General features: G+C 33.5%; 1 protein-coding gene across 10 annotated transcripts in view; it reads left to right on the top strand.

Moving 5' to 3' along the window:
* PHF14 (PHD finger protein 14) overlaps positions 1–25,118 on the top strand; it is a 604,994-nt gene that overhangs the window by 14,522 nt on the left and 565,354 nt on the right. For all 10 annotated transcript variants that reach the window (XM_081283666.1, XM_081283662.1, XM_081283668.1 and 7 more), the window contains one exon: positions 1,900–2,044. In XM_081283666.1, the coding sequence (XP_081139792.1) occupies positions 1,900–2,044 (145 nt within the window). The remainder of the gene's footprint in view (positions 1–1,899; positions 2,045–25,118) is intronic.

The following is a 25,118-nucleotide window of genomic DNA, read 5'->3' as shown; positions in this document are numbered from 1 at the left end:
AGCTGATATTTAAATTTGCAGTGTTCTATGAGGCTTGTAAATTTTCTTTTGGGGTTCTAAGAGACACCCAGTATAATAAATTGTCAGTTTATATTTCTGTTTTTCAACCACCTAAAGAATAAAGAAGTACAGAGGAAAGGAGGAAGAGAATGGACACTTATTGAGTGCCTAGTATTTGCCTGAAATGTTCATGTTACATATTGCTTCATTAATTCACATAACAGCCTCATGAGATCTGATTTTTTTCATCCTCATTTTACAGATGGGAAAATTTCAACTTTTATGGCTCAACAGCTATTAGAGCTGAGGATGAAACCTAACATTACTTTACTTTTAAGTCAAATGCTGTTATCTTGGAAGCATATTAAAAATATTAAAATTTAGGCCGGTTTTTGTTTGTTTGTTGTGCCAAAGTACTATAAAACACGTGAATTTTCTCAAGGACTTTTTTTTAAACCTTTATTTGCTATCCATTTATTAACTCCAAATTATTTTTTTTGGTTTTTTAATAAAAAGGAAAAAGTATAAAATTTTGAAGCACTAGAATTCTTAAGGGAAATGATATTACTTCCTGTTGACTTTTGAATTCTTTTCTGATTTGTTTTACAGATCAATTTTAGATGTATGCACAAAATATATTGAAATAATTGTAGTGACCTTCAAGTGTTTTCAATAATGACTTAAAAACTGCTGTTAAAATCCCAGATGTTACCTTTGAATATTGTTTGGCTGAGTTTAAAAGAATATAAAGATACTAATATGAAACCAAATATATTTAGTGAGTGTATGGTATGGAACGAATTTTTTTTAAACATTTATTTTTTTAGTTGTGGGTGGACACAATACCTTTATTTTATTTTTACCTGGTGCTGAGGATTGAACCCAGTGCCTCATGCATGCTAGGCAAGCACTCTATCTCTGAGCCACAACCCTAGCCCCTGGAACTAATTTTTAATGATATTTTTGAATATAGTTAGGTTCATAAATAAAATACATACAGCAAAGTTTCATCATTTATTATATTTAATGTTAAGCTCAATCTATTAAATATGATAAGAAACATTTTCTTATTGAAGTTTAAATCCATGATGCAGAAGATTTAAATTAAAAGAAGCAGACTCTGCTATTTTTTTGGAATATTTATTTTTTTATTCATCTACTATTAAACCTTCCTTTCTCCTTTGTATTATAACTAGCCAGTGTCTTTATTACCAGTTTGCACTAGATATTTCTTGACATAAACTTAGTAGAATACTCTGACTCTTATGTTAGCTAGTTACCCTGGATCCTTTTTTAGATGTTTTTTTGTATCTATATATTCAGCTATGCCTAGCTATGCTCTGATTGACCCAGTACAATAATTCTGGAATTTCTGAATTTCCTAGTAAGTAATGGAGTATATAGACTATAACTTAGCCATTACATGCATACTTGCTTATGTGTTGCCTTTAACTTATTTCTTCCTGTTTCATATATGTTTGTCTTGTCTTTCCTAGGCAGAGTTAAAAACTCCCAAAGTGTAGGAACTATTTCTTATACTTTTTAAATCCATGTATAGGATTAGTAATCACTTGTGAATTAATTTTCCTTTCTTTTAATTTAAGGGAAAAGCAGAATAACAAAGCACATAAGTTATTTGCATGCTTGCTTTTTCATTTCTCAGAGGAGGGAGAATAATGGAACTTAGAAATAGGAAACTAAGAGAGGGTATTTATAGGGTCCTTTGACAAAGAGGTATACTTTTCAAATGTAGCATACTTTGAAGTTACTAAAAGAATGGAGAATGTGACATAAATTTGAAAGTGCAAAGATAATGTTTTAAAATAGTTTAAAGTGATAATTTTATTTATTAAAATTAGTTTTTAAGTGTAATTATCTTCTGATATATTTTAATATTAGGACTCGCTGATTCTTGAGAAGAGTCAAAACTGGAGTTCTCAAAAAATGGACCATATTCTGATTTGCTGTGTTTGTCTTGGAGATAATAGTGAGGATGCTGATGAAATAATTCAGTGTGACAATTGTGGCATTACAGTTCATGAAGGTAATTTTTCTTTTTTCTTTTTTTTAAGAAATGGCTGATACTGTTTAAATAGCTAAAATCAGCTCTTTTACATTGGTACTATTCAAAGGTTTTTCTACAATATTTTATGATAATTTGGTTGAAATAATACATACTGGATCCTTGTAGCATGGTGAATATTATTTTTGTGATTGTTTTAATTTAAAATGTGTTAAAAATAATTAGTTAAAAATAATTAAAATAGAAATATGGGAAGACAAGTATTTTTTAAAGGCTAGTGTAATGATATTTTCCTTAGTGATATAATTTATTTTAGTTTTTAAGTAAAATTTAGAAATAGGAATAAAGTCTAGTATATTAGTTAAATAGAAAATATTATTAAAAACTTAGATTCTAAGTTTCTTCTTTCATAGTCATACTTCTTGATTTTGAATTTGAAAGATCTAGATTATTTTTTAAACTCTGAGACAGGAGCTACTATAATATATTGAAATTGTTCTTTAATTATAATTATAAATTTTGAAACTTTTATTTTTTCCTTAAAAATTTTACTTTGACATAATTTCTGACTTACAGAATTATTACCTGGATAATATAAACAATTCTCATGTGTTTTTCACTGTGATTTCTTAAATTTCTTAAAATTTCATTTTACTCTCTTTATTTTATCTTTTTTTCTCATGCAACATTTTCCCCCTCATTTCTAAGAGATTAAACTGCAGACATAATATTGTTTTTTCCCTCTTAGTATTTCAGTGTTTGTATATTTCTTAATGGGAGATTCTTTTACATTATCAAAATCTGAAAATCAGCATTGATTGAATACTGTACCTAATTTACAGACTATATTCAGAGTTTGCCAGTTGTGCCAATACTGTTATTTCTAGCTAAATAAATGCCATAGAAATTATTTTCTTAGTGTATAATATTAGGAAGCATAAAATATTTTTATTTATGGAATTACTAGTGATATTATTTTGATCAGTTGATTGAGAGAGTATTTTTCTGGTTTCTCTGTGGCAAAGCTATTTTTTCTTATCAGTTAATTTGTTCTTATCAGAGCCATGACTACCATGAAGCAGTATTTCTGTGGCTTTGCCCTTACCTGCCTTTCTGGTATTACAGCTCTAACCTCACATAGTTCCCTTTGCCCTCATATGGACCCCATAGAACTGAAGCTGACTGTGAAAATGTCTTCTGTTGCTGTTACTTATTTATTTTTTTAGTAATGTATGTTAAGTATCTTCAGTATGCCTGAAATCCTATAAATTTTATGCAAATGAAATAGCATTTACAAATAGCATATACAAATTGTTGACCTTATGGATAGTAAACAAATAAATCAATAAATATCAGATAGTGGTGTGAACTGGAGAAAAGTAAAGCAGGGCAAGGGGTAGAGGGGATGGGTGGATGGGATGGTTGTATGGATTGAAAGGAGTTTGTATTTATTTACTTATTTATTTTAAATATCTTTTTAAAACATTTTTTAGTTGTCAACAGACCTTTATTTTTATTTATATGGTGCTGAGAATTGAACCCAGGGCCTCACACATGCTAGGCAAGCGCTCTACCCCTGAGCCACAACCCCAGCCCAGGAGTTTGTATTTATAAAAGGCAGTAAGTGTTCTCAGACAAGGTGATAGTTGACTAGTGACCTAAGGAAAGTGAAGAAGCAAATCATGTGAATATTTGGGGAATAGAGTGGAAAGGTCTTGAAGTGGGAACATTCCTGAAATGTTTGTGTATTGGTACAGAGATTAGTGAGGCTAAAACTGAGAGAGCAAGCTGATTAGTGATGGGAATAGGGATAAGAATAAACCAGATGGGACCTTGCAGGTCATGGTACTGATTTTAGATTTCACTATGATAGATAGGAGTTTTGAACAGAGGTTAACATGATTTGATTTGTTTGGGAAGAATCACTCTTGTCTGCTGGATTGAAAGTAGATTGAAGTGGATTTAATGTGGGAATCTGGGAGGCTGCTTAGGAGACCCCTGCAGTGACCTGAGAGAAGAATAGTAGATAGTATAAGTTTTAATTTTAAACAGTGTGGAGTTTAGGTAAAATGTTAGGATTAGAGATATAAATTTGGGACTCATCAGCCTGCAGGTGTACATAAAGTTTTAAGACTGAATGTGATATTTAGGAAGTAAGTATATATAACACAGTAATCCTAGCTCTTCATGGAATATGGGAAACACATGGCCAGAAGGAGAACCATGAATGATGACTAGAGAAGAATGTTTCAGAAAGAGAAAGTGAGTGACTATGTATAATAATGTTTTTAGAGTCAGATGAGGGACTCTTGTCATTTGAGAAACTGCCCTAATACAATGATAGAGTTCAAGTACAGCACCAGGCAAACTATCCTAGAGGTTATGGGAAAATAGACTCAGTCACAAAGTGCCTAAACAAATGAAAAATATACATAAAGAAGCAAGGGAAAGATGGGAGTAAATTAACACACTTAGGGTACGATACCAGTAGTGTAGAAACATCATGCTACCTAAATCCTGGGGTAACAGTGTTTGTATGTCCTGTTTTTTTTTTTTTTTTCTTTATCAGCCTTCCTTGCTGATGCTGTGCTTATAAAGATCAGAACCCAGTGTATCCTGAGTTGATACATACCATCAGGAAGATATAGGGATAAGTATATCTGACCACAGCTTTGACTCTCTAATTAACTTGTTGAACAGCCTTGAGTTTTATTTGTTTCTTAGGCAGTGGATGCATGATGCCCAGAATATGTATCACTGATGTATGGCCAGATTAAGTCTTATAAAAATGAGGTTCTTCATGTCTCATGCATATTGAATCCTGACTCTTTGGGGCCTTTTGTGTATTTAATAATTTCTATGAGTTTTTCTACAAAAGAAAAGCAAGGAAATGGGATCTTAGATAAAAGGGGTATGAAATCAAGGTTGGGATTTTTTCTTCTTATGTTGTATTTGTTATTAGTTGCTGTGTCAAGGATAATCTCCTAATAGAATAACTTAACAAGCATTTATTACTTGTGTGAGCAATTAGTTGGGTGGTTCTTGCATAGGATCTCTCACAGAGTTATACATAAAAACCATCAGCTCAGGCTGTAGTCATTTTAGGACTTGATGGTGCTGAACCGTTTGCTTTCAGGTTCACTTACATAGTTGGTAGGCCTCAATTCTTTGGTTACTGTTGGCCAGAGATTTCAGTGCTGCACCACGTTTGCTTCTTTATATGCTGCCTAAATGTCCTCGGCACAGGGCTGTTGGCTTTAGGAATGAGTGATCAAAGAGAAAAAGAGATGGAAGTAATTGTGTGAAAGAACTAGTATTTTGGGACACGTATCATTTCTTGATGTGTTTTGTTGTTCACACAAACCAACCCTAATCAAATGTGGGAGAAGACATTCCAAGAGTGCAAATACCAGGAGATGCTGATTGCTGAGGGCTATCCTAGAGGCTGCCTGTGACATGTAGACACTGTATAGCATGTTATATACTGATGGAGATGACCCAGTGGAAAGGGAGAGTTGACAATTAATGTAGGAAAGAAAGAAGAATAGTTGCTGGAGCAAGGGCTTTTTTGGTACTAGGTATTGAACCTAGGAGCTTTATATCCCTGGCTTTTTTTTTTCTTTTTTTCTTTTTTTTTTCTGGTGGGGAAGGCAGGGTCTTGTGAAGTTGTAGAGGCTGGCCTTGAAGTAATGATCTTCCTGCCTCAGCCTCCTGAGTTGCTGGGATTACAGGCATGTGCCACCATACCTACCTATGTAGCCAGGAATTTGAGTACAAGGTTAGAGGGGATGATATCCAGCGGAATGATTGAATAGATAAATTGAGTAGTCTTAGTAACTTAAGGGAAAAGAAGGTATAAAGGTACAGATATAGGTTGTTAGATGTGGTGGTTGGAACATGTGAAGTTATTTTTGGAAAGTTTCTTATTTTCTCAGTGAAATAGGCATCCAAGCTATTAGCAGATAATGGCATGGGGAGGAGTTGGGGATTTATGGAGAGGTAGGATAGCATAAAATATTTTTTTTATTGATTATTTAAAGCATTACATAGCTCATGATATATCATCTTTCATACATTTGACTCAAATTGTGTTTTGAACTCCCATTTTCACCCCAAATACAGATTGCAGAATCACATCTGTTACATATTCACATTTTTACATAATGCCATATTAGTGACTGTTGTATTCTGCTACCTTTCCTATCCCCTACTATCCCCCCTCCCCTCCCCTCCCCTCCCATCTTCCCTCTCTACCTCCCCTGCTGTTGTTCAGTTCTCTCCCTTTTTTTCCCTCCCCCTTGCCCCTCATAACCTCTTATAATTTTATGTATCATTGAAGGTCTCCTACTATTTCCATGTGCTTTCCCTTCTCTCTCCGTTTCTCTCCCCCCATTCGTCTTTGTTTACTGTAGTCTTTTCCTCATGCTCTTCCTTCCTGTTCTGTTCTTAGTTGTTCTCTTTATATCAAAGCAGACATTTGGCATTTGTTTTTTAGGGCTTGGCTAGCTTCGCTTAGCATAATCTGCTCTAATGCCATCCATTTCCCTGCAAATTCTATGGTTTTGTCATTTCTTAGTGCTGCATAATACTCCATTGTGTACAGATGCCACATTTTTTTTATCCATTCATCTATTGAGGGGCATCTAGATTGGTTCCACAGTCTAGCTATTGTGAATTGTGCCACTATAATCATTGATGCAGCCGTATCCCTAAAAAGCGCTTTTTTAAGGTCCTCAGGGAATAGTCCGAGAAGTGCGATAGCTGGGTCAAATGGTGGATCCATTCCCAGCTTTCCCAGGAATCTCCATACTGGTTTCCAAATTGGCCTCACCATTTTGCAGCCCCACCAGCAGTGTACAAGTGTACCCTTTTCCCCACATCCCCGCCAACACTTATTGTTGTTTGACTTCATAATGGCTGCCAATCTTATTGGAGTGAGATGGTATCTTAGGGTGGTTTTGATTTGCATTTCTCTGATTGCTAGAGATGGTGAGCATTTTTTCATGTACTTGTTGATTGATTGTATGTCCTCCTCTGAGAAGTGTCTGTTCAGGTCCTTGGCCCATTTGTTAATTGGGTTATTTGTTATCTTATTGTTTAATTTTTTGAGTTCTTTGTACATTCTGGATATTAGGGCTCTATCTGAGGTGTGGGGGGTAAAAATTTGTTCCCAGGATGTAGGCTCTCTATTTACCTCTTTTATTGTTTCTCTTGCTGAGAAAAAACTTTTTAGTTTAAGTAAGTCCCATTTGTTTATTCTTGTTGTTAACTCTTGGGCTCTGGGTGTCCTATTAAGGAATTTGGAGCCCGACCCCACAATATGTAGATTGTAGCCAACTTTTTCTTCTATCAGACGCAGTGTCTCTGATTTGATATCTAGCTCCCTGATCCATTTTGAGTTAATTTTTGTGGATGGCGAGAGAAAGGGATTCAATTTCATTTTGTTGCATATGGATTTCCAATTTTCCCAGCACCATTTGTTGAAGATGCTATCCTTCCTCCATTGCATGCTTTTAGCCCCTTTATCAAATATAAGATAGTTGTAACTTTGTGGATTAGTCTCTGTGTCTTCTATTCTGTACCATTGGTCCACCTGCCTGTTTTGGTACCAGTACCACATAAAATATTTTTATTCGGAGAGTATATGGACTAAGAAAATATGTTTGTAAAAAATACATATACATACATACATACATACATACATATATATGTGTATGTGTATCCATACATACACACACATACATATATATAGGTACATACACGTACACATAGGTTTGTATAAATGTATGTACCTGCACATCTGTTTGTCAGCAGTAAGGGACCATTTGATATTAGTGGTAGTGAATATAAACTGAGAATGGTCAACATTATTGTGTATATATATGTATTGTGGTCTGGATATAGTTTGTCCCATGAGGTTCATGTGCTGGAATCTTGGTCCTCAGTGTGGCAGAGTTGAAGTTATGGGACCTTTAAAAAGTTGGGGCTAGTAAAAAGTAATCAGATCAGGTATGTTCCATTTCATGAATGGATTCATGTTATCAATGGGTTGTTATAAGGCAAGTTTGGCTCTTAGCTCAATCTGTTACACATATGCCCCCTTCTGCATTTCTCCTTCCAGTTCTCTGCATGTTGTGATGTAACCAGGAGACTTTTGCCAGTTTTGGCTCTCTAGCCAAACATTATATATTACCTGTTGTCAGATATTCTGTTATAGCAACACCAGTTGGGTTCAGACTTGTTTTTTCTTTTCCAGATATAGTTCAGATTTCCAGAAGTGTGTACAAAGTGAAGGGAATATAACCTAACAGGAATGTTGCCTAGGTTGTTGTATCTATCACTACTGATGATCACAAATATATTATGGCTATTTTATAAATGTCATTGCTGATGTTTTATGCAGGAATGACTATGGTTGTTAGGGTTGGTGATTTATGCTGAGACTACAGTCTCTGTATTTTAGGCCATTCTTAGGTCTACTTTTTTTTTTCTCCTCTTTTTTTTTTTTTGTGTGTGTGTGTGCGTGAATGGTGAGTGAACGTTTTACCACTGAACTACATTCCCAGTTGTTTGTATTTTATTTTTTTAATTTTCAGACAGGGTCTCACTAAGTTGCTGAGGCTGGCTGTGAATTTATGATCCTCCTGTTTTAGCCTCCCTAGTCTGGGATTACTGGTGTGCATCATTATACCTGGCTTTAGGTCTATTTCTTAGGTCATGGTTATTGATCATGGATGTAGTTTTTAAGGCCAGCCCAATGTTTTTTTTTAAATATTTATTTTTTAGTTTTAGGTGGACACAATATCTTTATTTTATTTTTATGTGGTGCTGAGAATTGAACCCAGTGCCTCATGCATACTAGGCAAGTGCACTACCACTTGAGCCATATCCCCAGCCCCCAGCCCAATGGTTTTAAGAAATTGAATTGGTTGCTAACATTTAGACTCTGGGAGATTTAATTGTACATGGTTTGAATTTGGAACTTATTTTGAAGAATACAAAATTCTAGCTGCACTAGGGTTTCACTCTCATGGGACAACAAAATACTGGAACTGAATAGAGCTGTCACCTACAGGTGAGGCCTGTAATTTTCAGTTCCCCACAGTCCTTTCCCAAAGCATTTACTCATTTCAGTTAGTTGCCTAGTCACTGGAGGTATTAGAATATATTGTTCCTCATCTGCTTTGAGATTGTTGATACCTTGTGGTTTCAGTGTCCTGCATCTGTAATAGTAAAGCAACTTTTTTTTACTATAGCTTCTTCCTTCAGGATTCCAGCCTGAGTCTGTTGGGGACTAATACCATTTAAAGTTCAAAATGTAATCTTCTTGTATGTCCTATTGTTTTTAATCTATCTGTTCCCTGGGACTATTAACTTGGAGAGTTTATTCCCAGTTGAGTCATTGTTCAAATGCACAGAAATTCCTGGAAGAGTACTACATTAGTCCTACTAAGTGCTTCAAGATAGTAAAGGTTCATGATGGGGCCTCTGCTGCAGATGAATAGATGCATTAATGGCAAATACCTTCTTTCTAAGGTATCTTTGATTTTTAGAAACAACTAAAAAGTCTTTCTGAGTCAAGGCAGACAAGTAAGATGATCAAGCTGAATAGTAATGCCATTTAAGAAAAAAAAAGAAATTGTGTTCGTAAGCTCATGTAACAATTTTCTTATATAATTCATTAGACTGTCTGATAGGAGTTCAAGTTTCAAATATTTTTGAGCATTTGCTAATGATTACTTATTTTATTCCACAAACTTACTCATTCAAATTGGAGTCCTATTTTTATGAAAGAAGGGAAGACAAAAATGATGCTTTTAAGTGTGATACTTTTAAGCTTTTTGAGAGCTAGCTAATATGTGACTCATAAATAAGGAAACAGATTAGTTTTTCATCTTTTTAGGTGATTGTGTTGTATAATTAATTTGTTGGTAGTATAGTTGACATCACTTGTCTGAAAATTCCAAATATTTCAAATGCTCTGAAATATTTTTCATTTTATTTATTATTATTAGCACATATGAATCGTGTACATTAATGGGATTCATTTTGATATCTTTACACAGGCATCTGTTGTAAATTGGTATGTTCATTGACCCTTCTTCTACTCTCATATCCCTCCAGCCTCCCTGGAAATACTAGGGAATTGTCCCTATTAGTAATTCCTCTTCGACTTTCAGATTAACTGTCCCCATCCCCTATCACATATGAGAGAGAAGATACAGTACTTGTCTTTTTTTTTTTTTTTTTTTGGTTGTTGATGGACTTTTATTTATTTGTATGTGGTGCTGAAAATCGAACCCAGTGCCTCACGCATGCTAGTAGGCAAGTGCACTGCTGCTGAGCCCTAGCCCTAGCCCCCAGTACTTGTCTTTCTGTTTCTGACTAGTTTTGCTTAATATCTTCCAGTTCCATCCATTTTACTGCATATGATAGGATTTCATTCTCATTTATGGTTGAATAAATACTCCCCTGTATTGTATATATACCCATAAAGATGTATAGATATATGTAGATATATACATATATATGACAAGCACCTAGGCTTAATCTATATCTTGTGTATTGTGAACAATACTGCAATAAACGTGGGCATGCAGATATCTCTTTTGTATGCTGACTCCATTTATTTTGGATATGTAGTCAGGAGTGGAATTGTTAGATCAAATGGGAGTTAATTTTGGGGTTTTTGAGGAATCTCTATACTGTTTTCTTTACTCTTTCTTTTTTTTAATTACTATATATCTTTTTCTTTGTGGTGTTGGGGATTGAACCCAAGGCCTCACACATGCTCCACAAATACTTTACCACTGAGCTATATGTCCAGGCTCTATACTGTTTTCTGTAGCGGTTTTATTAATTTATATTTCCAATTATATTTTGTAAGGGTTTCCTTTTTTCTATTTCCTCACTAGCACTTGTGAGTTTCAGTTTTTTTCATAATATTTCTGTTCTTACTGGAGTGAGATAATAGCTCACTGAGGTATTAATTTATTTTTTTCTGATGATTAGTGATATTGCATATTTTTATGTATACTTATTTTTTTATCTTCTTGTGAGAAATGTATATTTAAGCCTATTGCTCACTTCTAATTTTTTTAATTTTAATTTTAAATTTTTTCTATGGAGGTTTTAGAATTCCATCTGTATCCTGGATATCAACCCCTGTCAGAGGTATAATTTGCAGATATTTTTTGCTTCACCTTGTTGATTGTTTTAGCTGTGCAGTAGTTTTTTTAGTTTAATGTAATCCCATTTTGTCAAAGTTTGCTTTGGCTTCCCATACTTATAGAGTCCTGTTTGGAAAATCATTGTCTGTATTAATATATGTTGAAATGTTTTTCATCTTTTTAGGTGACTGGTGATTTAGGTGATTATTTCAATATATATTGAAATGTTTCCCCTGTGTTTTCCTCTAGTTTTCTCAGAGTTTTAGGTCTATGTTAAAGGTTTGGATCCATTGTGAGTTAATATTTGTACAGGGCGAGAGGTTAAGTTTTAGTCTTCTGCATGTAGATGTCCAATTTTTCAAGTACCATTTGTTAAAGAGGCTGTCCTTTCTCCAATGTACATTTTTGACATATTTGTTGAGAATCAATTGACTGGACACATGGATATTTTTTTCTGGTTCTTAATTCTATTCCATTGGTCCCATGACTATTTTTACAACAAAAACATGCTGAGTTTTGCTACTATAGCTTTGTAGTATATCTTGAAACCAGGTATTGTAATATCTCCAACTTTGCTTTTTTGCTCAAATTTGCTTTGGCTATTCAGGGTCTTTTATGACTCTATATGAATTTTAGGATTGTTTTTTCTAGTTCTATGAAGAGCACCGTTGGTATTTTGATGGGGATTGTGTTGAATCTGTGTGGATCACTTTGAGTAGTATTGTAGTATGGACATTTTAACTATTCATTCTTCCAGTTCATGAATATGGGAAATTTTTCTTTTAATGTTTTCTTCAATTTCTTTCTTTAATGTTCTGTTATTTTCGTTATAGAGGTATTTCACTTCTTTGGTTATGTTATCTCCTATGTTTTTGTTTGTTTGTTTGCAGCTATTGTGAATGGGATTATTTTCATTGTTTCTTTCTTATTAGATTCATTATTGGTATGTAGAAAAGCTACTGAATCATAGAATCATATTATTTGCAAACACCGGTAATTTGAATTCCCCCCCTCTTATGTGATTACCTCATGTGTATTTCTCTTGCCTAATTGTTCTGGCTAAAATTTCTAGTACCATCTTGAATAAAAGCAGTGAAAAGGGACACCCTTGTCTTGTTCCTGATCTTAGAGGAAATGCTTTCAATTTTTCCCCATTTGGTGTGATGTTGGCTACAGATTTGTCGTAAATAGACTATTATTTTGAAGTATGACCTGACTTTTTGTAACTTGTTCAGGGCTTGTAACATGAAGGGCTGTTGGATTCTGATCAGTACTTTTTCTGCATTTGTTAAGAGAATATCATTTTTGTCTTTCATTCTTTTCATGTGATGTATTACGTTTATTAATTAGCATTATGTTGAATCATCCTTGCATCCCTGGAATGAAACCAACTTGATCATGGTGTGTGATTTTTTTTATGTGCTCTTGATATACTAATATTAGTAGTTTTTGAGGATTTTTGCATCTGTGTTAATCAAGAATATTGATCTATAGTTTTCTATTTTTGTTGTGTCCTTGTCTTATTAGTTTTTTACAATGATTTTTGGAAGATTCTTTTCCCTCTCAATTTCTGTGAAACAGTTTGAGAAGCATTGGTGTGTGTTCTTCAAAAGTTTGGTAAAATTTATCAGTGAAACCATATAGTCCTGGGCTTTTCTTTGAGGGAGACTTCTTGTTACTGCTTCAATCTCATTACTTGTTGAACCATTCAGGTCCCCCCCCCCCCCGCCCCCCTTGATTTAATCTTTGGTAGGTCACACATGTCTAGAAATTTGATAGACATTTTTTTAGCTATTTCATCTTTTCAAAGATCCAACTCTTTTCATTTATGCTTTGTATTGTTTTTAGACCCTATTTCATTTATTTCTGTTCTAATAATTATAATTTCTTTCTTTCTACTAATTTTGATTTTGGGTTTTTCTTTTTTAAGACCTTGAGATGTACTGTTAGTTTGTTTATTTGAAATCCTTTCTTCTTTTTTTTTTTTAATGTAGGCATTCATTGCTATAAACTTCCCTCTTAATTGTGTTTTTGTTATATCTCACAGGCTTTTGTATGTTGTGTTTTCATTTTTATTTGTTTCAAGGAATTTTCAAATTTTCCTTCTAACTTCTTTAGTGATCCATTCTTTATTCAAAAAGAGGTTTAGTCTCCATATATTTCTAGGTCTTTAGCTCATTTTAATTGGATTATTTGTTTTCTTATTGTTGAGTGTTAAGAGATCTTTGCTTTAGATAACAGTTTCTTATCAGATATGCCTTTTGCAAATATTTTCTTGTATTCTGTGGTTGTCCTTTCATTTTCTTGAAAATGTCTTCTGAAAAACAAAAGTTCTGCATTTTAATGAAATTCAGCTTATGAATTATTTCTTCCATGGATCCTGCCTTTGGTGTCATATCTAAAAAGTTATCACCACATTTGAGTTCACCTAAGTTTTCTCCTAATGCTGTTTTTGTGAAGTTTTATAATTTTACATTTTACATTTGGCTCTATTGATCCATTTTGAATTAATTTTTGTTAAGAGTATAAGGTCTGTCTCTGTATTCATTTTTTGCATCAGTATGTTCAATTGTCACATCACCATTTGTTCAAAAAACTGTCTTTGCTTCATTGTGTATTGCTGTTATTTGGTTGTCAAAGACCAGTTGTTTGTTTGGGTCTCTTTTTGGGCTCTCTGTACTGTTCAGCTAGTTTTTCATCAATACCACACTGTCTTGATTGCTGTAACTTTATAGTTAGTAGGGTCAGTCCTTTGACTTTATTCTTTTTTAATATTTGTGTTGCTCTTTTGGGTTTTTCAACTTATCTTTTTTTTTTTTTTTTTTTTGAGGGGGTGTCTGGGGATCAGACAATCGACCACTGAGACGCATCCCTAGTCCTGTTTTTTATTTTATTTAGAGACTGGGTCTCATGAATTGCCTAGCACCTTGTTTTTGCTGAGGTTGGTTTTGAAATTGCGATCCTCCTGCTTCAGCCTTCCGAGCTGCTGGGATTACAGGTATGTGCCACTATGCCCTGCCCATGAACCTGAGAATCAGTTTATCAGTATTCACAAATTAAATTTCTGGGATTTCAATTGGGACTGCAGTTGAGTCAAAAATCAAGTTGAGGGGAACTGACATTTTGACAATATTGATTTTTCCTATCTATGCTCATATATCTTCATTTTTTTTAGTTTGTCTTTCATCATAGTTTTCTTCATATAGATCTTGTCAATATTTTTTAGATTTATGTCTGAGTATATAATGTGAATTTTTTTGTTTTAATTTCAAATTCTACTTGTTCATTGCTGGTGTGTATAGGAAAGCTGTTGGCCTTTGTATATTAACCTTCTGCAGTTCTGCAGTAATCACCTATTAGATCCAAGAGGTATTTTTAGTCTGATTTTTTTTTTTTTTTTTTGATGCTGGGGAATGAACCCAGGGCCTGTGCATGCAAGGCCAGTACCCTACTGTAAAGTGAGCTATATCTTCAGCCCACAAGGAGGTTTTTAAAAATTATTTGTTCTTATTGCCTATTCTTCCGGATCCTACATAGATAAAAACCAAGCAAGTCTGAAAACTAAGACAGTTTTATTTCTTCCTTTTCAATTTATTTTACCCTCATTTTCCTTTCATGTCTTATATTACTTGATGTTGAAAAGCAATAGTGAGAGAGTACATCCTTGTTTTGTTCCTAATCTTAGCAGGAAAGCTTCTCATTTCTCACCATTAAGTATAATGGTAGTGGAGGTTTTTAAAAAGGTGTTCTTTATGTTGCTGAGGAAGTTATCCTCTATTTCTAATTTGCTGGCTTTTAAAATCATGAGTAGGTGTTGGATTTTGTCAAAGCTTTTACTACATCTATTGGTATAATCACTTGATTTTTGTTCTTCAGTCTGTTTTTGTGATACATTATTTTAGTTGATATTGTGATATTGAGCTGATTTGCATACTTGAAATAAATTATACTTGGTTATTGTGTGGGATTCTTTTTATATTTTGAAGATTCAGTTTTCTCATATTGTATTAAGGATTTTTGCATCAATGATTATGAAACATTGGTTTGTGGTTTACTTTTCTTGTGATGTTTTTGTGTGATTTTGGTATTAGGTTAATGCTGGCCTCATACAATTAATTAAGCTGCATTCCCTTTTTTTTTTCCGTGCTCTCAAAGGGATTGTAGATAACTGTTATATTTTTCCCTAAATATTTTATATGATACACCAGTGAACGCATCTGTATCTTGCACTTTCAGTTTTGGAAGGTTATAATTGGTGATTCAATTTCTTGATTAGTTATAAGCCTATTCAGAATGTCTGTTTCTTCTTGTATCACTATTAGATTGTATATTTTAAGTAATTGGTCCCTTTCAGCTAGGATATCAAATTTGTTGGTGTAGAGTTGTTCATAGAATTCTTTGATTATCCTTTTATGTCTGTGAGATCTATACTGATGCTTCCTGTTTATTCCTTGTTTTAGTAATTTGTGTCATCTCTCTTTTATTCTTAATTAGCTAGAATATAATAAATTTTTTTCATAAAAACCTATTGGTCTCATTGATTTCCTCCATTGTCCTATTTTCAATTTTATTTTTCTGCTCTAGTTTTTATTATTTCTTCTGATTTCTTTTTTTTTTCTAGTTTCTTAAGATGGAAGATTAGATGATTGATTTTTAGATCTTTTAATATATGCAGTAATTAATTATAGCTAATAAATGCTGTCAATTTCTCCCTATGTATTGCTGTATCTGACACATTTTGGTAAATTGTTTATTTTCATTTACTTTAAAATTTCTTTTGTGACTTCTTCTTTGACCCATGTTTAGAAGAATGCTGTTTAATCTCTTATTAGTTGTTTTTTCTGCTTTCTGTTTTTGATTTCTAAATTAATTTCATGCAACATTAGAAACTTAGAGTTCACATTCTGGAAAATTTATTTCAGTTAAGACTTTTATTATCTTTTATTTCTTTTTTTCGTTAGTAACTTCTTGATGATTGGCTTTTAAGTTTGTGTCATTTTCTTTTTTGTTCTTTTTAATCTCTTCCGTTTTTAAATTCTGTCTTCTGTACTGATTAATTCTCTTCAACATGAGCCATTGATTTATTTTGTTAAAGAATTTGTCTCAATTTTTTTTTTATTTGTAACATTCCATTTTGCTTCTCAACAAGAATTCACAGCTATTTTTTCAGGTAGATGAACTAGTTTAGCGATCAGTGTCAATCACTGTCATCTGTTTTTTAGCTTTTTTCTCCTTTTCTTCTTTTCTCAAATGATTTTTCCACATCATTATTTTTGTTTGGTTATTGTTCTTTATAAAATGTTTGTTTATCCTAAAAGAACAAACTAAAGGGAAATTGCTTTAAAAACGATTAAAGATATTTTTACTTTTGTTTGTTGTTGTTATTGTGAGACATTGCCTTGAAAGTACTGAAGTTTTTTGGTGCTTGGTATTATGGTACTTCTTGAACTGGAGATGTAATGAAGTATTGAAAGAGGAAGATTCTTGTTGTGATGTATAGCAATTATAGAAATTGTTATAAATCCTGCAAGTGGAGTTCAGAAAACATGGTTAGACAATAATATATAATATTGTGCATTCCTGAGATCATGTTATCACGTTGTATTGCATAATCATTGCCACCACTTAATGTATATTCATGAATATTCCATGCATCCTACTCTTGTATCAAAGGCAGTTTAGTAATAAATGATTTTTAAGTAATACTGTCACAGTTTTTTAAAAGCACTTTATATAATGATTATACCCCACTTTTTTGCAAAGATGATTTAGGCATAAATTCTGTGCTGATTATGTGGTGAATTATGGTAATTAAGCTCCATGCGTTTTCTTATATTAAAATGTATGCTTTCAGAGGAGTTTGGTCTTTGGATTTTCCACTTTAACAATAGAGACTGAAATAATTTTGGGTGCTTTATATGCAACATTTTACACATGAGAATATATAAAATATATTCATGTTTTTACAAAAGTACAGAAAGTAATGAAGAATTTGTCTTTCTTTTGGTAAATAAAGTAACTTTATTTTATGTATTTATATTTTTGTGGTGCTGGGAATTGAACCCAGGGTCTCACACACAGTAGGCAAACACTCTAACACTGAACTATACCTCTACTCCCCCACATACTACTTGATATCATTGCATGTTAGTAAATTTTCTTTAACTCTTTTGAATATTGTCTCTATTAAAATGTTCACTCACCTTATTATGGATGAGATTTAGCATCCTGTGGCCATTACATTTTATAATCTGTCACTTACCTATATGTTTCCTATGTAGTTTCTCTTTCTCTCCGCCCTCCCCCCCCCACCCCGCCCCACTTCTTTCTGTACTGGGGATTGAATCCAGGGCACTGTACCATTGAGATATTTCCTTTTTATTTTCATTTTGAGATAGGGTCTTATTAAATTGTTGAGACTGACCTTGAACTTGTGATCTTCCTGCCTCAGCCTCCTGAATTGCTGGGATTACAGGTGTAATCCTGTAAATGCTGGGATTGTCTCCATGCTCAGTCCTACATAATTTCTTAACAGGTTCTCATTGACTTACTGGAATTCTTCTTCCTTTTTTTAAAAAATGTTAGTTTCTTGTCTGTTTTCCATAATACCTGTATTTTCTATTTTTGCAAATATTTTTGCCATCCTGTCCTGTATCTTTTAACTTTGTGGTATTTTTATTGTTTAGAATTTCTTATATAGTTAATACTCACAGATATCTCTTTATTGCTTTTTAAGTTTCAAATTTAATTTTCATTTAATGTTAAGGCAGAAAAAGGGAAATTTTCTAAAGCAAAACAGGTAGTAATGTTGCTAGGGTTTTTGTTTTGTTTTGTGATTAAAGTGATAGACTTCCATCTTGTAATTCAGGCATGCAACTTTTCCTTTAACTGCTCATGGTTAAATATGAACTTTTTGAATGCTTTAGAGAAATTGTTTGCCCATTGTAATACAGTGCAAGAATAGTTAATGAAATATGGGATCTATAGTATAGAGAGAAGAAAAATGATTTTTACGATTTTTACTTTATTTTATTTATTGGTCCTTGGGATTGAACCTGGGGTGCGCTATCATTAAGCTAGATCCCCAGCCATTTTAACTTTTTTTTTTTTATTTTAAGACAGGGTCTTGGGCTGGGGTTATGGTTCAGCGGTAGAGCACTCACCTAGCATGTGTGAGGCCCTGGGTTCAATCCTCAGCACCACATAAAAATAAATAAATAAATAAAATAAAGGTATTGCGTCCAACTACAACTAAAAAAAAAAAAATGACAGGGTCTTGCTATGTTGCTATGAGGCTGGCCAGGAACTTGGGATCCTCCTGCCTCAGTTTCCATAGTGGTTGGCATCAGATAAAAAGCATTTGTAATGCAGATTTTCCTTGAGTTATATTGGGTTTCCTTCTATAAAATAATTTTAAGTTAGAAATATGGTACATTGAAAATGCAGTGAACATACCTCATCTTCCAAACACTGTAGTCTAGTTAGCAACAGTATATTGTGGAGTATGAGTTGTTTATACTTATGATTACATGGCTGGCTGGGAGCTATAATTAGTTGTTGCTGCCCAGCATTGAGAAAGAGTATTGTACGGCTGGGGTTGTGGCTCAGCGGTAGAGCGATCGCCTCGCAAGTTCGAGACCCTGGGTTCAATCCTCAGCACCACATGAAAATTAATAAGTGAAATAAAGGTATTGTGTCCAAGTACAACTAAAAAATAAATATTAAAAAAAGAGTATTGTATAGTGTATTGCTACCTCTGTGGAAAGATCAAAATTCACAATTGAAGGGTGGTTTCTATTAAATGCTTATTGCTTTTGTACCATTTTGAAGTGGAAAAATTGTAAATGAAACCACCTTAAGTCAGAGTTGGTCTGTACCCCTAATATCTAGGTAACTCCAGTGTTCTGGTGGATTTTCTATATCTTTGATCCTTTTTTTAAAAATCCTCAATAATCATAATTAAGAGAGGTTTTTGAGATTTTGCTAAAAGGTATTGCTCCAAATATACTTATTAATTTATGTAATTACTTTTTAGAGTGCTTAATTCGTCTAAATGTAGGTAAATCTCTTTTCTCTGAATACTGAGGGCTATGGTTTATTACTTGGTATAAACATCTTTGTGGCAAGATCTTGCAACTGACTTGTTATCTCTGAACATGTTGTCACGTATCCTGATGTACTGAACGCAGTGTGTCTTAAGAAAATATCAGGTGTGTATTGTAGTATATGACAGAACATTATGGCATATAACCTCCACCCCATTTGTTTAGTTTTTAATCTTTTGTTAGCCTAGCCCTGGGTCATTTTTATTTTTTAGTGTATGCCAAAAATATATCCTCATAAGTACTTAACTCTGTAGTAAACATGTTCAAGTTATAACCATTTGGATTTTATAAGTCATTTGACACTTTGGTTCTTTTATGTTTTAGGATATATTTCTGACAGGTATGTTATGTTATAGGTACTTTAAAAATTTGATTATTTTAAAGTCTATTTTGGGTATGTGTCTTATAATTAAAGATCTAATTATAGGTGTTAGGTATAAGAAAAGTGTTCTCTTTTATGTTTTAAATGTTCTCTTTAGTGTTCCTGTTTTTTTTCTATATATACTGAGAGATATTAGGATAGATATTATTAAATACACGTTACAGGTAAAGGTAAGTAAGCCTCAGAATTTACATAGCAAAAAGGTAGAAGAGTGTAAATCTTTTGGTCTCTTCTAAAAAGCTGAATGGGGAAAATTTCCACTGGGTTGAGATCCATACCTTTGTAACATTCAAAACAATTGTAAACCACATTTTATATTTTTCCTTTCAATATGATTTATGTAGATTGCCTGTGTTATTCAGAGGTTGATCCTAATTACATGGTGATAGGAACATGTTTTCTGTGTTTACTTATTTGAAAATATACCATGTACATGAAAAGGTTTTATTTGAATACATTTTTTTTTTTTTTAAAGAGAGAGTGAGAGAAGAGAGAGAGAGAATTTTTAACATTTATTTATTTATTTATTTATTTTTAGTTCTCGGCGGACACAACATCTTTGTTGGTATGTGGTGCTGAGGATCGAACCCGGGCCGCACGCATGCCAGGCGAGCGCGCTACCGCTTGAGCCACATCCCCAGCCCCTTGAATACATTTTTAATTTTAATGTTCACCTGTGTGAAAAATTTTTTTTTCCTTACTTATGTTTATGGAAGCTGAAAGTGTACGTGATCATTAATTAAAATGGATTAGAATGGATATAAAGTACTAGCACTTGGTCTAGAGATTAGTAAATCAAACTATTTCTCCGTGTGGCAGAGAGATATGGAAGAAGTAAAAGGGGGCAAGTAAAGAAATTTGTAAAGGTAACAACGTAGTGTGTGTCATTTTTCAGGTCATTTCTTCAGCCAAAGAAGAAATTTCTCATTCACTTGTTGGTTGTTCTTTTTTTTTTTTTCTTTTTTTTTAATTGGTTGTTCACAACATTACAAAGCTCTTGACATATCATATTTCATACATTAGATTGAAGTGGGTTATGAACCCCCAATTTTACCCCAAATGCAGATTGCAGAATCACGTCGGTTACACATCCACAATTTTACATAATGCCCTATTAGTAATTGTTGTATTCTGCTACCTTGTTGGTTGTTCTTTGAACTGGGTTCAGGAATATTCTGGAAGTAGAGCTCAGAAATTAATTATTCCCAAGGTTGTGATTAATTATTATTAATCATCATTATCAATAATTATTTATTATTAAATTATTATTTATTATTAATTATTAAATTAATCATTCTCAAGGTAGGTGATTTAAAACTGTGTAAATATTTGCCATTTGCATTGTATATTCTTTAAAAATGGAACTGAAATTTTGCTTTCTTTTACACAAATGAATTGCTGTGCTTTGCCCTGATTTTGCTGAATGAAGTGAATAAATTTGATAGTCCTGGGGGCCTTTATTATCTTGGTAATTGCTTATGTGGATAAAGATTTTATCTAGTTTTAAAAAAATTGTTTTAAAGGAACATAGATATTTTTCCTGCTCTGGTATTGGGTAGCCCATTGAGAAAATAGATTGACTGTGTATTGTTATATTTTGTTTTTCTTTGAAAACAATATTTTGCTATGGCTGCTTTTAAAGAAAGACCTTTCTTTCATTGGTAAGAATAACTTCTCCCAAGAAGAATATCATATTTTCTTTAAATTTTATGATTTCACATTTAGAAAATTTATATCTAAACAGAAGTGATGAATGCCAACCATAATTTAATACTTAAGAAATTAATGATATGATTCCTTTGCTTATCTTGAGTGCTTAGTCTATATCCTTTAAAATCTTTTCTTTGGCATTCTTTTAAATAACTTTTGGGTTATATTAAAGTTTACTAGTAAAACTTTTTGAGTAGCTTAAGGCTAATAGTAATAACAGTAATTAAGAATTTACTTGAGGCAGTTTATGTCATAGTTCCAAAGCCATGTTTTAGTTTTCTGCCAATTAGGCTATTTTAATTATAGTCAGTGTTGACTAATAATGATGTTAATAAAGTACAAGTAATTATTGATCCATAATGATGTCTAGTGAATTAATGTTGGTAGTTTAAAATTACTTATAAATCATATATGGTTCTTGATTTTTTTGACTCAGTATTTGTATCAATATTTATTTTAATTTGACTATCTTTGGATGGCTGTGAGAGGTCTTTCTCTAGTTTAGATTTCTGTTGCCTGCTTAGAGTATAATCATTTCAAATCTACCTGATTTCAACATTGGTTGTACATAGACTTACCTAAGTGGTAAAGCCTTCTAAAAGAAGATCATCACTGAAACATGCCATTCCTAGTGACTTTTTAAGTTTCATCAGTTTATTGGGAGTTATTTAAGACTATCCTCTTAAGTAGTTAAAAGTATCCCGGGATGGTTGATATTTGGTTATTTTTTAGAAGTGATCTATCATGAGAGGTAATAAATGTGTTTTAGGAGATTAGGGAAATGCCTAAACCTGAGGCTGATGAGGACATACAGCAGGGCTAGAATTAAGTTGCAGTGTATTTCATTACTATGTGTTCTTGAAGTTGTTTTTCCAAAGGATATTTTTTTTTTAATTTTTTTTTATTGATTATTTAAAGCATTACATAGTTCATGATATATCATCTTTCATACATTTGACTCAAATTGTGTTTTGAACTCCCATTTTCACCCCAAATATAGATTGCAGAATCACATCTGTTACATATTCACATTTTTACATAATGCCATATTAGTGACTGTTGTATTCTGCTACCTTTCCTATCCCCTACTATCCCCCCTCCCCTCCCCTCCCCTCCCATCTTCCCTCTCTACCTCCCCTGCTGTTGTTCAATTCTCTCCCTCTTTTTCCTTCCCCCTTGCCCCTCATAACCTCTTATAATTTTATGTATCATTGAAGGTCTCCTACCATTTCCATGTGCTTTCCCTTCTCTCCCTGTTTCTCTCCCCCCATTCGTCTTTGTTTACCGTAGTCTTTTCCTCATGCTCTTCCTTCCTGTTCTGTTCTTAGTTGTTCTCATTATATCAAAGCAGACATTTGGCATTTGTTTTTTAGGGCTTGGCTAGCTTCACTTAGCATAATCTGTTCTAATGCCATCCATTTCCCTGCAAATTCTATGATTTTGTCATTTCTTAGTGCTGCATAATACTCCATTGTGTATATATGCCACATTTTTTTTATCCATTCATCTATTGAGGGGCATCTAGGTTGGTTCCACAGTCTAGCTATTGTGAATTGTGCCGCTATAATCATTGATGCAGCCGTATCCCTATAGAGCGCTCTTTTAAGGTCCTCAGGGAATAGTCCGAGAAGGGCGATAGCTGGGTCAAATGGTGGATCCATTCCCAGCTTTCCCAGGAATCTCCATACTGCTTTCCAAATTGGCCTCACCATTTTGCAGCCCCACCAGCAGTGTACAAGTGTGCCCTTTTCCCCACATCCCCGCCAACACTTATTGTTGTTTGACTTCATAATGGCTTTAATATAAAGGCAGTGTCTTCCTTTTTAGAAGGAAAACTGGGTAATATGAAGTATATATGTATACAGTACCATTTTGGGCTAAAATAAAAGCTCTTTAGGAGTCATCCCTATTAATGTCTCTAGAGAAGTACCATTTTTTTTTTTGGTTTTGTTTTGGTACAAGGGATTGAACCCAGGAGTGCTTAACCACCGAGTCACATCGCCAGCCCTTTTAATATTTTATTTAGAGATAGGGTCTCGCTGTGTTGCTAAGTCCCTTGCTGATCTGCTGAGGCTGGCTTTGAACTCTCAATCCTCCTGCCTCAGTCTCCTGAGTTGCTGGGATCACAAGCATGTGCCACTGTGCCCAGCAAGAAGTACTCTTTATTGTAAGGCATCAGTAGTTTAGCATGTTTTTTATAGTCTGGATGAAGTTATTTCTCAGAACTTTTCTGTTTCCTTTTATTGGATCCCACGTTTATGAGTACTTTGTTGGTACTCATATATATATTATGCATCTTGATGCTGAGAAAGAACTAATTATTCAGGATAATGGATGCAGTATCACTAGTAAACTTGGTTAGTTTGTCAGGCACCAAGACTGTCATTCTTCAATGCTGAGTTTATAGACAAAATTTAGTTTCAGGAATTTTAATGATGTGAACTTGATCTTATTAAGATGTTGGCAGTGAAGTACTGCCTGAAATTCTGGCTTACACCTTTTCCATCTACTTTACTTTTTTTTTTTTGATTGGTACCAGGTATTGAACCCAGGGGCACTTAAACACTGAGCCACATCCCCAGCCCCTTTTAATATTTTATTAGAGTTGGGGGTCTCCCTAAATTGCTAAGGCTGGCTTTGAGTTCGCTCTCTTCCTGCCTTTGCCTCCCAAGCCACTGGGATTACAGGTGTGCACCACTGCACATGGCCTACTTTACTCTTTTATTTTTATTTTTATTTTTTTTTTTTTTAAAGAGAGAGTGAGAGAGGGGAGAGAGAGAGAGAGAGAGAGAGAGAGAGAGAGAGAGAGAGAGAGAGAGAGAATTTTTAATATTTATTTTTTTAGTTCTCGGCGGACACAACATCTTTCTTTGTATGTGGTGCTGAGGATCGAACCCGGGCCGCACGCATGCCAGGCAAGCGCGCTACCGCTTGAGCCACATCCCCAGCCCCTACTTTACTCTTTTAAAGTTAAAAATTGGGGAAATCTTTTTGCTTTTATGACATTTTTAAGCAGATCTGGGTGGCCAAATTATAGCCTCAAATATAACTTGTAATTCTAGGAATACATATTTGAGTTAATAGGGAAATGTTTGGTTTTGATAATTGAAAGGTGGTTGAATTGAAACATTACATACCATACTCTAAAATATAAAGAACTATCTTGGTTTTTAGCTATGTTCACCAGGAGCTTTGACAATTTTTATAACATTATTTGCCTAAATAATTTAACTCCTCTGAATATTGAAGTTTAGTGAATAATAATAAGAAAAATAGAATGACCTTTTGTTTTCATCCATTGTAGTTGTGGATAAATTTTCTCAGAAGACTGAATAATTATAAATTTTTAAGGATATTAAATACCTCTTAGAGTTATTAAATATCTCTTATAGAGTTGGTTTAGTTGGGAATGGAATGTAGCCTCACTCTAGTCTGAACTTTTCAAATAGTTCTAGATTTTTAAGTATGTATGCATTTATGTTTCTGCATTATTTTCCTCTTAACACTTACTTTTGCATTTCTAGTTGTTTGAGTTTGTGTTATAATCTGCTTTCTCCAAAATTAGATCAAAGGCTTTTTTTTTGTGTTTATTGTATGAACTTGACCTTTATTTTTGGTACCTGGCATTGAACCTAGGGATGCTCAACCACTGAGCCACATCCCTAGCCCTTTTTAAAATATTTTATTTAGAGACAGGGTCTTGCTAAGTTGTTTAGGGCCTCACTAAG

The sequence above is a fragment of the Spermophilus citellus genome (genome assembly GCF_964194105.1).
Source record: "Spermophilus citellus genome assembly, chromosome: 3".
Classification (NCBI taxonomy): domain Eukaryota; kingdom Metazoa; phylum Chordata; class Mammalia; order Rodentia; family Sciuridae; genus Spermophilus; species Spermophilus citellus.
This window is presented reverse-complemented; position numbering and strand designations above follow the sequence as displayed.